Source organism: Danio rerio, chromosome 17 (assembly GCF_049306965.1).
Source record: "Danio rerio strain Tuebingen ecotype United States chromosome 17, GRCz12tu, whole genome shotgun sequence".
NCBI lineage: Eukaryota > Metazoa > Chordata > Actinopteri > Cypriniformes > Danionidae > Danio > Danio rerio.
In genome coordinates, this window is record NC_133192.1 from 44,546,000 (window position 1) to 44,561,499 (window position 15,500).

General features: G+C 36.5%; 1 protein-coding gene across 2 annotated transcripts in view; it reads left to right on the plus strand.

The window, feature by feature from the left end:
• babam2 (BRISC and BRCA1 A complex member 2) overlaps nucleotides 1-15,500 on the plus strand; it is a 182,510-nt gene that overhangs the window by 153,402 nt on the left and 13,608 nt on the right. For both annotated transcript variants that reach the window (XM_021467158.3, NM_001017777.1), the window contains 1 exon segment: nucleotides 7,616-7,715. In XM_021467158.3, coding sequence (XP_021322833.1) covers nucleotides 7,616-7,715 — 100 coding nt within the window.

Here is a 15,500-nt window from a genome sequence, read left to right on the forward strand (position 1 = left end):
CATACACAATAAATGCGCTATATGAATACACATTACATTACAAAAACAATAACATTATACAAATGCAAGTTGTCATGAATAAACTGAAAAAAGCACCCTGACATGAAGAATTCACAGAGGTAGTAGATTTTATATTCATGTAGAAAATATTATTTTTTTGTAACATTTTAATCCTTTAATTTTTTGGTTCATATGTAAAGACATTTGTGTATTGCTGTGCATCCTGTGTAAGCAATGTGTAAGTGTTTGGACCATATAGGCGAGTATCTAACGTGCTCTGCACTGGACTGTAGACCAGCTTTTAGCTGGTCAGTGCGCACCTTCTTTTTGGACCAGAACACCCATGAGTCCACAAAGTGGCACAAATGGATTTGCTATTCAAACAATGTGGCACAAAACGTGAAAATTACTGTTGCGCTTGTCTGAAAGTAGCAGCAAATGGCGCCATACACGTCTTGTGCCGTATTGTGCCGGGTGTATGATGGGGCTCCTAGTTTCAGACCTTTATGATTTTCTTTAAGGCTGCTTTGTACTTTCACCTGACACCGCATCGCGCACCTCTGCTGACTGTATGCGCACCTTGCGAAGTGGTCAAGACTTTTATACTTGACGCTTTCGCTGTTGAGATATACTGTAAACGACAGGTGGCAGTGGCAATGGATAAACACAGAAGTAGGAAGTATTCGGAACTACTTCATATCATTATTATCATTCACGATTTTTTACATTTTTATAATAATTCAAGATTTTTCAATTAAACCTTGTTGCAAAATAGTTTACCAAATGCTACCTCATGGTTATTACTTATCATTACTGGCAGACAGAATCTGCAGAATTTTTATTTAGGAAAAAACTCTGTGGATTTATGCGGATTGATTTTGGTACTATCGTAACTAAAACTTAATACATAAAATAAAATGAATTTGTTTCTAACTTTTATTAAATGCAAATCCAATTATCCAAATAAACTTTTTTTTTTTGGTAAACAAAGCAAGACTCTCATATAATATATTTACTAAAAGACAGAAAATATTCATTTACAAACTTTATTGTAAATAAATCATGTGAATATTTTCATATTAGTCAATAATATTTCTGAAATTAATAATAAAAAACTGAATAAATATAAATTTACTCACATTTACACGAGTAAATAAATAGATTTAACGATTAGCTAAAAATTTGCAGAAAATCTGTGGATTTCTGCATGCACAGATTCTGTGTGGGCCTACAATTTTTTGCTAAGTTTTAAACTGTTTACACATTTATTTTTGATCATGAATACATACATTACATAAAGTAAATAACATCTAAAAGTTTTTCACATGGCCAAAAACAGCAGCTGTTCTGTTTATATAAATACAAATCATTGCACAAAAATGAAAATTCATTCAAAAAAGAAGCTAATGTATATTTTAAAAAGTGTGTACTTTATTTACAATATAGTTTACAAATCTAGAGTGTGTTACATTTATGGCCTATGTGTGTGACATAATACATACTGATATACAAACGTTTCTGACTCGTGAATAAAAATAGGAGAAAACTGAGAAAACACCAATCAAGCACAAGTATACTGACTTTTTTTTTTTTTTTTTTTGACTTGATTATTTATAAAGGCAATAGTGGTCCGATACCCCTCACCATCAGCACCAATAATACCTAGAAAAAAAAATAGAAAACTGGTAGGTTCAAATACTCCTTTCCAGATATCAAACAAATAATGTGTTCCCTAAGTTTAATTTTATAACTATTAAATTGTTAAATATTGAGTTGTAACACAGTATATAGATACATCATTGTAAAACCAATAAATGGCGAAAAAATTTCTGTGTATTGTGTATTAAAACCGCTTGGGTTTCCACCTTTACCATGGCCTCTCTATTTGTCTTTAACAAATGTATCCCTCAAGTTTTTCAAAAAGGTTTTTTACCAAAAATGTTTAGCCATCATGGATGGATCATAAAAATGTCTGTACAGTCATACCTATTCAGACAAAATCTCTTTAGAGTGTTTCATATTCAACTCAAATAAAATTCGGCACAATGTAAACTGTTCGCTTCAGTTTCAAAAAAATTTGTACGCTCCACCAGCCAAAATCATGTCACTCGTGCAACTACGATGATGTCACATTCGCCACGCTCACTTAAGCAAACGCGTCGAGTATAAATCAGCTTATAACCAAAAAAACCTATAACCGCTGACTATGGAAGTATATGCTGGACAATTTTCAATTTTCCATGTGGACGCATAAATTGTGTCATAATCCAAATGCAATTGCAAATCCCGCATTAGCCCCTCCCCTGTCGTTTGATTGACAAGTTTCAGTGTAGACGTCGGAAATTCAAATGCAAAAGGATTTGCAATTCCATTAGAGTTTTGGCAGGTTACATGCACAACGCTGAGAAAAAGAAAAAGCAAATGAAGCAGTTAATATTGCTATTTAGTTATGTCAGACCCATAGCTCGTAAGACATGGGAAATGCATTTGCAAGTGGGCTTTTTCATTTGAAATGCGGCAGTCACTGGCAGCGTTCGCGAAAGCGAAAATGCAAACAGTAATGCAGGATTTGCGATTGGATTTGAAAATAGTCCGGGATATACTTCCATATTGCCTTCCATAGTAGGAAATAAAATACTGTGGAAGTCAGTGGGCACAGCTTTACAATGGTGACAAATGTAAACCTTTGGATAAACTATCCCTTTAAAGTTATATACAATTGAAGTCAGAATTATTAGCCCCCCTTTGAATTGTTTCTCTTTTTTTTATATTTCCCAAATGATGTTTAACACAGCAAGGAAATTCTCACAGTATGAGAATAATATAAATAATATCTCACAGTACAGTATAATATTTTTTTTTCTCAAGAAAGTCTTACTTTTTTTTTTTTTTTGGACTAGAGTAAAAACAGTTTTTACTTAAAGAAAAAAAAACAATTTAAGGACAATATTATTAGCCCATTTAAGCTATTTTTTTTCAATAGCCTACAGAACAAACCAGTTATACAATGACTTGCCTAATTAACCTAACCTGCCCAGTTAACCTAATTACCCTAGTTAAGCTTTTAAATGTCACGTTAAACTGTATAAAAGTGTCTTGAAAAATATCTAGTAAAATATTTACTGTCATCTTGGCAAAGATAAAATAAATCAGTTATTAGAAATGAGTTATTAAAACTATTATATTTAGAAATGTGTTGAATAAATCTATCTGCTCTCTGTTAAACAGAAATTGGAGGGGGGGATAAACAGGGGGGCTAATATTTCTGACTTCAACTCTATATATTTTAAAAACTCAAAACCTAAACATTGTTGTGTACCTTGTGATTTATCTGGAAATCTATGGATAAAGATCTAGCAACCATTCCAAAACCATATAGCAACACACTGGAAACCACATAAAAAACCCTAGCGCCATAGCAACAGCGTTAGCATGGGCATGCATCACTCACATCAGAATCAAGTCATATCTCCATGGAGAAGCTGCTCTATTGTCATTGCAGCACAGCGACAACATTGTGTTATGACTGAGCCTGATGCAGAATTGACAGCTGAATAGCATTTGAGTGGCATTCCTCTTCGTTTCCTGTTTCCACAGTTAATAAATAACATGTCTGTGCATTAAAAGCTTTAACCAGTCTATGAATATACTTCAGGGGCTTGATGGACGTGAGTGACATTTCCATGCTTGTATATTGTGCAAAAACTGTTTCGGCAAAAGGTAATCTTTCTGTCAGTCAAGGGCATTGTTGATCTAAACCCATCTGACAGAGTTTTCTAGATGCTGTTCTCCATACATTCACAGACTAATTGCAAATATAAGTATATATATTTAATTCCTTTATTTATTTAAGAGATTTATTTTTTCAGCTGTTGATAAAATTACATCTAACAACCAACATAATAGCTGTTAAAGGAATAGTTCTCTCAGAAATGGAAATTACCCTATGATTTACTCACCCACAAGCTATCCACTTTTTTTGTCAGACAAATACAATCGAAATAGTTTTAATTTTTGTCCAGGTTGTTCCATACTGTATAATGGTCTTGAAATTGGCTTTTAATTTGAAGCTTCCAAAACGGAATTAATAGGCTGATTTCACGCGGCCGCCATTTTAAAAGCCAAATTGAGACTGCGGTGAGAAGAAACCTGGAAATATCGTCTAAGTTACACAGGAACGTTTTGTACCTGGCTGTATATCTTATTATTTCACCCCTTTCCGAGTGACCCAAAGGTCCGGTCTGAATGGATAGTGAAAATAAAAACAGATATCGCACCTCATTTTCAGCTAAGTTAAAGGAAATGGCACTAGTTAGCAAAAGTTTTCTTTCTCAAACAGGCGTTTTAGATGCCATTTATCAAACTAAAGTTAATGAACTAATTCTTTTACTATATTAGACTTTTCCTGATACTGAATTTCGGTTCTACCAAAAAAAATAAAATAAAATAAATTCCTGCAAGGGCGAGGCAGTGGCGCAGTAGGTAGTGCTGCTGCCTCACAGCAAGAAGGTCGCTGGTTCGAACCTCGGCTCAGTTGGCGTTTATGTGTAGAGTTTGCATGTTCTCCCTGCCTTCGCATAGGTTTCCTCCAGGTGCTCCGGTTTCCCCCACAGTCCAAAGACATTAGGTACAGATGAATTGGGTTGGCTAAATTGTCCGTAGTGTATAAGTGTGTGTGTGAATAGGTGTGTGGGTGTTTTCCAGAGATAGATTGCAGCTGGAAGGGCATCCGCTGCGTAAAAACTTGCTGGATAAGTTGGCGGTTCATTCCGCTGTGGCGACCCCTGATTAATAAAGGGACTAAGCCGACAAGAAAATGAATGAATTTCTGCTAATTTTATAACATTTTAGCACTGTTGAGCACATTTATCAATACCGCTTATTTGCCATAGTATTTATCAGTGCTCAACAGAAATTACTGTGATTGGCTCATAGGTCATCAGTTCACTGAACTCACTGCTGTTTACTGAGTGCAAACACAGACGAGTGATCTGCTGATGACTCGACTGATCTTTGCAGCTTTAAAACGCTCCAGTGTCTCTGTATTTGTGTTTGTACTCTGTGAAGAGCAGCAAATTAATGATTTTCAGGGCCAATCACACTCATTTCTGTAGTAACTCTGGTGAATACTATGGCAAATCAGCGGTGTTGAAGAGCATGCTTAAATGTTAGTGGAAAATGGACATTTTTACATTTTTAGTATCGGGACAAAAGTATTACAGACAACACAAGGGTGTGCTGCAGAGGACTGCACTGTTTTATCACTCTCTGGGTTACAAAGGCTGAACGCAGAGAAGCATCCCCACAGTGTTTACCTGGTGCCATAAACTGAAAACTAGGGCGACACTTACGTATATTACTCTTAAAGAGATTACCCTTTATTTTGATGCCTAATATGCTTTAAATTGTTTAAATTAAACTTAACTGAATTATATTAAGTGATGTTTACACCATATCTGCAGTTTTAAATCACAGAAACAGCTGGAGGTTTGTAGTCCTGTAAATTGAATGGGATGTTGACTACAAAGGTCTGTGGATCCAAACGCAGGGTCAACACCAGGGCAATCAGATACATACAGAGAATCCAAAGTCGTAGTCAAGTAACAGGCGCATGGTCAGAAGGCAGGCGGCAGACAGGAAAAAACACTAAAACAAAACTGATCAAAGACGGCAAGACAAGGCAAAGCAAACACATTGTAAGGTTTACAAATAGATAAACAAGACTCTGCAACGTGTGTGTGTTTGAGAGGTGTATAAATAGTTTGTGTAATTAGTCCTGAACAGTTTCAGCTCTGTCTGTTTGCAATCATGGGGATCTAGGCCAGATATGTGACTGAGTGGTGCATGACTGGATATGTAATTCTTTTGCTGGCAGATTTGTAGTTCTCCAGTGATTTGCTTGGGATAGTTCGCTGGTGACTGTGACAAGTCCACAGCATGTCAATGCAATGTTTAGAGTGCTGCTGATCCTATGCTTCAAAGTTTCTTCCTACTGGAGCCTCATTTTCGTTTTTAAAACGGCGCCCAAATGAAATAAGCATATTTGTCATCAAAATAACCCATAGACCATCAGGGGGTTAACACGTTTCTCATGAAGCGGATCAATGTTATTTTTTAAAAGGAATGTTTGAGATTTTTAAATTATAAAGTCATATCACTAAATGCATGACTGATGTATATGGCACATCTCATAGAAAACACTTACCGTTTTTTGTTTGTTTGTTTTTTTTCCACAGAAAATAACAACAAACACGAAAACTTGATTGATTTGGTGTTGTTTTATAATGTGATACATTATATTTCTCTTACAATGCCACATGCATGTGTCTACCAATCTTAGGTCATACATTATACATTGTATATATCACTTTTAGAAGCTTCAAGATAAAAATCACCATATATTATACAGTCACTACAACATTATACAGCATGGAAGAGTGAGAGTAAAATGTTAAACTACTCTCACTCTGTTTATCTGATAGAGAAAAAAAAGCTATAAACACCGAAGATGATTTGAGGGTGAGTAAATTATGGGGTAGTTTTAATTCCCATCATTGAAAACTTTAGAGATGTTCTCATTGACTACGTTTAAATGGACATTGAATGATTAGCCTTAATCTGAATAAGACAATAATATGATAAGGTGTTTAAATGAGTTTATTTTTGAATGTGTCTGTCATGATCCCATTTTACATGTTATAGCACATAATTTGATGAATGTCATTGAGTTTCATTTTAAGTTTGTCGACTTTAACTGCAATTTGGCACCTTCACTTTTATTCAGGATCTGACATGACAAACGAGATATTGGATGTGAGTATGAACTGCTGGAAGAGTGTAGTTTTAATGGAATTTGATACTGCAGAATGGGGAAAAACAAAACTCTGCATTTCACAAAGTGTGTTTCTGTGGTCCTTCAATGTCAAATAGACATGTCCAAAGTTGGTCCTGGAGGGCCGGTGTCCTGCTGACTTAGCTCCAACTTGCTTCAACACACCTGCCTGGAAGTTTCTAGCATACCTAGTAAGAGCTTGATTAGCTTGTTCAGGTGTGTTTGATTAGGGTTGGAGCTAAACTCTCCAGGACACTGGCCCTCCAGGACCCAGTGTGGACACCCAACCTGTAGATTATCTTTTCACAAAATATGGCAAAAATCCTACACGGCAGTATAGAGTATTGTCTTAATCATGTTAACATCAGATTATTGGTGTCCATGTAAACGTACTTTCGTACTGTATGTGATCATTATACTTTTCATGAATTTTCACATCATCACCCTTTGTTGATATGGCGAGTTCCAGTCTTCTTTTTATTTGTCTTTTTTTTCTTTCTTCCCATCTGCCATATAGCAGAGCATTCAGCTGTTCATTTGTAAAGCAGGGGGAAATGTATGGTGTAGTAGTGGAGTGTAGATTGGCAAAGACTTCTAGTTTTAGAAAACACTGAGTTTTAGATAAAAGCATTGGTGAGCTGATTAAATGTTAATTCTAATAATGGAAATCACCAGCTTTCTTCAAAATCATTTGCACAGTTGTGCCGTAATCATTTCAATTTATCACATCAATTAATTCAATTACATCAATGTAATTCAATCTGATCTCTTACTCTCTTTCAGTGCTCTTGGCGGATCTTCAGCCTTACATATCCCAGCATTTCCCAGTGGAGGATGCCTTATTGACTACGTGCCTCAAGTGTGCCAATTACTCACAAACAAGGTAATTAAAAAGATTTCTATTCACTTGTGTTTTCTTTTATTGAATCAAATCTTTCACTTTCAGCAGTGGTGAACTAAGATGTATTTATATTGCTCGCCATAAATATTAATTTTTCATGAAAGTATACATTAAAACGTATCCTAAAATGAGTACAAAGTACTGTACTGCTTTAGTGCATACAGCACGACTGAATAAAATTAATCTATATTATATATATATATATATATATATATATATATAAATTATATTTATGAAAGCACAAAATCTTAAGCAATACACAATACACTTTTGGTTCTTTTTACATTGAACCAATTATTGTAATGATCAGATCATCCCATTGAAAATATACTGTATATACTGTACCATTTTTAAAAAAATGCATTATATTGTCTTATACACGCACCGGCCACTTTATTAAGTACACCTTATTAGTACCGGGTTGCAGCCCTTTTTGCTTTCAGAATTGCCTTATTCCTTTATGGCATAGATTCAAGGTACTGGACTTATTACTCATAGATTTTGGTCCATATTTACATGATAGCATCACGCAGTTCCTGCAGATTTGTCGGCTGCACATCCATGTTGCGAATCTCCTGTTCCACCACATCCCAAATGTGCTCTATTGGATTGAGCTCTGGTGACTGTGGAGGCCATTCGAGTACAGTGAACTCATTGTCATGTTCAATAAACCAGTCTGAGATGATTCACACTTTATGACATGGTCATGACATGTGTTATCCTGCTGAAAGTAGCCATCAGAAGATTGGTACTCTGTGGTCATAAAGAGATGGACATGGTCAGCAATAATGCTCAGGTAGGTTGTGTCGTTGACACAGTGGTACTAATGGGCCAAAAGTGTGGCAAGAAAATCTCCCCCACATCAATACACCACCATCACCATGCTGAAGCGTTGATACAAGGCAGAGTCAACCCATGCTTATAATGTTACTGACTAAATTCTGACCCCACCATCTGAATGTTGCAGCAGAAATCGAGACTCATCAGACCAGGCAACGTTTCTCCAATCTTCTATTGTCCAATTTTGGTGAGTCTGTGTGAGTCGTAGCCTCAGTTTCCTGTTCTTAGCTGACAGGAATGGCACCCCGTGTGGTCTTCTGCTGCTGTAACTCATCCGCTTCAAGGTTGGAAATGTTGTGCATTTAGAGATTCTCTTCTACATACCTCGGCTGTAAAGAATGGTTATTTGAGTTACTGTTGCCTTTCTATCAGCTTGAACCAGTCTGGCCTACTACTCTGACCTCCGGCATCAACAAGGCATTTGTTTCCACAGAACTGCCGCTCACTGGATATTTTCTCTTTTTCGGACCATTCTCTGTAAACCCTTGAGATGGTTGTGTGTGAAAATCCCAGTAGATCAGCAGTTTCTAAAATACTCGAATGAGCCTGTCAGGCACCAACAACCATGCCACGTTCAAAGTCACTTAAATCACCTTCCTTCCCCATTCTGATGCTCGATTTGAACTGCAGCAGATCATCTTGACCATGTCTACATGCCTAAATGCATTAAGTGGCTGCCATGTCATTGGCTGATTAGAAATTTGAGTAACGAGCAATTGGACAGGTGTACCTAATTAAGTGGCCGGTGGTGATCTGCAATGTGCTTGATATCTAGTCAACATTTGAAGTCAATCAAAAAGTTTATTCTAAGACAAAAAACGGTTATTGCTTTTTTTCAGACAACTTTGATGAAACGTTTTTAATGTACTTTAAATGTTTACTACTGTATTCATAATTCATAATGTATCTACCGTAGCTCTTCCAGCATTTGTACATAGTTTTTTTCCCCGCTCACTTAATTTGCACCTGGCACAAAAACTAAGTTGGAGTGTGCATTTGAATCCCTCCAGTGTATTGTACACACATAGAGACGGTTAACATGATAAACACAATTCTAGCATCAAAAATAAGAGAGATTAAAACTGTTATTTTAAGAAGCATATGTTAAATGTGGCAATCCTTGCAAAGATCCCAATTAAAAAAAATAAACTGTGTTTCACTTATAAGTGGAGTAAGGGTTTGTCTACCACACAATGATATTCATGAATTATGTGCTAAGCAAATTCTTGTGTTTGTATAAATTGCATGCATGTGTTTTTATTTGTTTGTGTGCATGTCTGGATGGCGCAGACAAGGCTGTGTGACAAGTAGAAATAAGAATACGAAAAATGACAAAAATAAATAAAAAGTGACTGTCACTGGCCTCAGGACTCACTGACATTCCTTTACCCTGACATCTCTCCTTCATTTTAGCCCCACTCCCCATATCCACACAGACAGCATGAATAATCAACCCGGCCAATATTTCATTTCATACCGAACCATTGTCCAGCTCCTCCTGGACACACTCACCTAACCCAGGGTCATACATTAGTATACTAGACAGCACAGCTATTTTTTATCTTCATGTTTAAGTTAAGATGTTTGTATTCTGATTCATTTATGAATGTTTTATTTATACTCCACTGCTTACATTATAGTGTATTGACCCCAGGGGTATGAATAATTTCAGGCTTGACTGTAGATATATATAGTGTATTGGATAATTTACATGTGCCAATTTAGTGTTGGTTTACTAGCTTAATTTGACCAGTCTGGTGGCCAATCTTCATTTATCACACAATCAACCAATAAGAGCAGAGTGTGATGGTTTAATTAGCAGAGTAATAGAACAGTCTTGCTAAAAATGTTTCAATGCACACAACATTAATGGGTGACATAACAGAGTTCAAAGGAGGACACATTCTTGGTGTGTGTCTCGCTGGCACATCTGTAATGAAGCAAGCAAGTCTTTGTGATGTATAAAGAGCCATGGTATCCAGAGTAATGGCAGCAAACCACCAAGAAAGACAAACCACATCCAACAAGAATAACTGTGGGTGCAAGAGGAAGCTGTCTAAGGGTGCTTTCACACCTACACTTTTGTTTCGGAACGTATCTCGTTTGCCCAGTTAGCGCGGTTCGTTTGGCATATGTGAACAGGGCAATCGCTCTCTGTTCTTAGCCAAAGTAATCGATCTGAGATCGCTTGAATGACGTGGTCTCGGCTCGATTGAAACGAACCCTGGAGCGGTTCGATTGCAGTGAGAAAGCGATCCGAGCGCGGTTATATCAGTGTTTTATGGCTATGTAATAGGCTTACGGCTATATGAAGAGAGAATTATGAGTAGGGCGCAAAGTTTCGCAAGTCTCCGGATGCCCGCAAACGAGTGATGATCTCCCGGTAATCTTGCGTCTCCCTCCCGGTCCTCAAATAGGCATCGTCGCGCACCCTTCTCACCCCTCCCCACAGCATCTCTCCTCAGACACGTCACAAGCGAGCACCCTATCAATCACCACCAAACCACCACCTCTACTGACAGCTTTGCGGGAGGCTGAAAAATAAACCCTGACACTCTGACCAATGTAAGGAGAGTTTACTCGCACATGACTTGTTTTAGCTCTTTTGGTCTGATTAGAAACTTTGCAGTGTGAAAGCAAACCGCTCCAAGAGCAAAGAGCAACAATGTAACAATTATAATCTCTGTTTCGGAACAACTGAATCGATTCACAGGTATGAAAGCACCCTAAAAGGGATATCCGGGTGCTAACCAGGATTGTGTACAAAAAACAAAACCTCAGCTGACCAACTCACTGCAGAATTAAATGTGCACCTCAGTTCCCCTGTTTGCACTAAAACTGTGCTTTGGGAGCACACATGGTCAATACACATGGCTGGGATGCTATAGCCAAACTTTTGGCCAATTGTGCCAATGCCAAATGTCAGTTTCAATGGTGCCAGCAACAAAAATATTGGGCTGTGGGCAATGTGAAACATGTATTGTTCTCTGTTGAGTCCACCTTCACTGTCTTTCCCTCATCCAGGAGAGTTATGGTGTGGTGAAGCCTCAAAAAAGTGCACCACACAGACTCTTGCATGCCTAAAGTGAAGCATGGGTTTGGATCAGTGATACTTTGAGCATTGCCTATGCTCTATAGTGCATCACTGTCAAGACTACCAAACCATTTTGGAGGACCATGTGTACCCAGTGATTTAAACATCAGGATGTTAATCCATCAATACACAAAGAAAGAGCAAGAGTGATTTGATGAACATGAAAGTGAAGTTGAACATCTTCCATGTCACCAGATCCATATATTATTGAGACACTTTAGGGCAGGGGTGTCAAACTCTATTCCTGGAGGGCCAAAGCCCTGCACAGTTTAGTTCCAACCCTGCTCCAACACACTTACCTGTAGTTTTCAAACAAGCCTGAAGGACTCAATTAGTTTGATCAGGTGTGTTTAATTAGGGTTGGAACTAAACTGTGCAGAGCTGCGGCCCTTTTGGACCTGAGTTTGACACCTGTGCTTTAGGGTGTTTTAGAGGAGCGAGTCAGGAAATGTTTTTGTTGGCCACTATTCTGCAGGAAGTATGGTTTATAATTCCTCTGGCCACTGTTCGGTACTTGTATCAGTCATTCCTAAGACAAATTGATGCTATATTGGGCGCAAAAGGAGGTCCTACACCATACTAATGATTTATTGTGGTCTAAAAGCAGGCGTTTCAGTTTCATTGTCCAACCCCTAACCCTGTACCCTTGCAAAAGTATCACATCACAGAAGCAGTGTTATGTGTTGATCCTCCAGCGCAGCTTACAGAAAACAGTGTTAGAGCTCAGTGTTGTGACAGACACTATTTCTTTTTAATTAGGTTCTTGGAAACTATTCCAAGTCAGAAACTATAATAAAGTCAGTTTTGAAGTTTTATCAAAAGCTAGTTGATCATGCCGTGGTTTTGTTATAGCATACTTTTCACTTTTTATTTCTGGTAGTTGTATGTTCTGGCTTCAGAGTTCATAAACATGGTTTCTGCAGGTTTCTTCGAGTTAAATGTAAGACTTTTTGAGACATTTTTAAGACCATTATGAATGAAATTTTAGAACCATAAAGGTCTAAAGGCTAAGAAATATTTCAAATGTCTCAGATGGAAAAGATTTTTATTTGCCCTGTCATTTTTTTTTATAGAATTTTATAATACAGTAATACATTATTATTAAAAAAATATATTTTTATTTATTTATTTTTTTTTGCAAAATATTTTAAATATTGTGTAAAAACAAGTAATCTTTAGTTGTATCCACACACTTTTTTTTTTTTTTACAAAATTAAAACTTTCTTTTTAACCATAGTTAAAATAAAAGAAAAATGACAAATGTTTTAAAAGTTTTACATGTTTTAAAAGAAAAATGTTTTAAAAGAAATACTATAATAAACTAAATGTATGCACAGCAATCTGCCCAGGTAAGTGTCCTCACTAGTAAATACATGGAGAATTTTTAATAAAAGTTTTTGCAAGGAAAATAATTAAACCATTATGATAAATCAAGTAAAAAATGACCTTTTTAAATAAAAAGTTTAAAGTTTTATTGAGATGATTGTTGATGATTGTATGGGTTTTGGCCAGATTTGGTAGCAATACATGAACAAAGGAATATTAAGACCTGTTTAAAAACAATAGACCTACAGCACAATATTTCAGTAAATTTAAGACTTTTTAAGTCTTAAATCTTTTTCAAGAATGTTGAGTTTTACGCTTTTTGAATCAGTTCAGTCGATTGCTGGGAGCATTTTAGCTTTACTAAGCGTTGATCATTGAATCAGGTTAGACCAATAGCATAGCACTTAATGTCCAAAGAGTTTAGAGAATTTTCTTATTTAAAGCTTGACTCTTCTGTATTACATCATGTACTAAGACAGACAGAAAATAAAAGTTGGAACTTTCCAGACCAATATTGCTAGGAACTACACTTTCATTCCAAATAAGCCTGTTTTCAAGAAAAGTGGAGTGTTCCTTTAACACTGTTTTCACCTGTCATCCTGTCCCACCTTCCTTGTGTGGGTGTAGAAGAGTTCACAGAAAGTTCCTGACGCACCTACTCTAAATAAACAATGCTTAGAGAAACTAAACTAGTCTGTGTTCATATGAGTGACTTTATGCAGCATAATGTTTCTCACAAATGTGGGCCTTTTCTGGACACATGCTGAGTCATGAAATGGAGATCAGCATGGAGTCTTGCATCACACATCATACACGTTTTTACCTGTGGAAAAGCATGTCACTCTTTTTTATGAGTTATTAAATACAACAAAATAGGTCAGAGCAGAAAGTCAAAAGAACTCTTCCGTCTTTTCATTCAAATAAATGCACATCTACACCCTGGTTCAGCTTATCAGAGCGCCGGCCAAACAGATAGTATTGAAGGTTCTTACGTGTGCTGGAAATCCTTGAAAATGTTTGGATTTTAATCCTGTTTTTAGGGTTTGAAATGAGCTTAAATTTTGAATGAAGAGCTTGCAACTGCTTGAAAAATATTCATGTTGCTTTCATGCTAATTTGTTGGGTAGGTAATGATAATTTACTATTTGGATGAAATAAATATTTTGGATTTTGCATAAAATTGAAACTAAGGACTCTGTACATATCCCTATAGCAAGATCTTGCTGTTACATACGGGTTGGGACAACGGAGATGAGGATCCTCGTGCAGTTTAATAATCAAAAACAATAAAGCAGGCAATGATCAAACAGGTACAAACTGGAGCATGAGGGTAATCTAAAGACATGGTCAAAATAACAGGCAAATTGTCAGGACAGGCAGCATAACAGTATAAACAATTAAGTAAATGAGTTTCCAAAAACACGGGAAGGCAAGACAAGAAAAGTGCTTCGTAATGCTAACTGTGCGTTCACAACCGAAAGTGGCGAGAGAGTCAAACTTGCCGGAAGCCATTCTATTCAATGAGAGCCGACAGCGATAAACGATAAGGAGCAGTGTGGCACATCTTCGCCAGTGTGGACGTCAAGGAGACTTGAAATCAAGTCAACTTTACGGTACCAGTTGAAATGTAGATGTCCACCGCTTGAGAGGAGTCCAGAGAAAACAGTCACTGTGAACGTTGGTTCCAACCATAGTTTTTCCCAAGGGTTTGATTATTGCTGTTGCTGGATTTCCAATTATGCACGATGTTTTCTTATAGGGACATACAGTACATTTAAAAACAAAAGTTACTGGCGAGTTGATGCCCATTATTCTTATTTTTTTTTTCTTTAAAAAAACTTGAATCTCATGCTAACTATAATGACAGTACAAAACATTAATGCTGCTTCAGAATATTACAGACATGGACCCATATGGAATAAGCGGAGCAAAGTCACAGAACACGCAACGGCTTGATCTTCCACAGTTAAATGAATTTAAACAAAAACATTTTTATGCTAGAAAGCATGTTTTTATGTGGGAATGTAAGTGATTTGCTGATGTAAGTGATTTGTGGCAGTGACCCCTTTAAATATGAGATCAGAATAGCAGATTTTAACGTACTGTACTATACTGTACTACACTACATACTATAGTGTACTATACTATGCAACAGAATACTTTAGCAAATACCATTTGACATTGTGATGTATGTGTGCAAAGTATGTGTGTATATGTATGTAAATATGTAATTTGCAACGCTTGTAAAATACTGGAAAAGTTTGAAAATGCATCTGTAAATTGCTTAAATAGTGAGTGTTGCTTCATATACAAAATATTAAAATGTATCTATATTAATCACCTTTTCTCTAAAGGAAAAATATAGATATTACTTAGAACATTTTTCCCTTTTTTTACAATAATTAAAAGCAAAAAAAACATACTTGATCCTATTGAGTAGGTCATGATACTTTAAACTTTTGGTCAAACTTTATTTTAAGATACAATGTTTGCTATTAACAGATCAT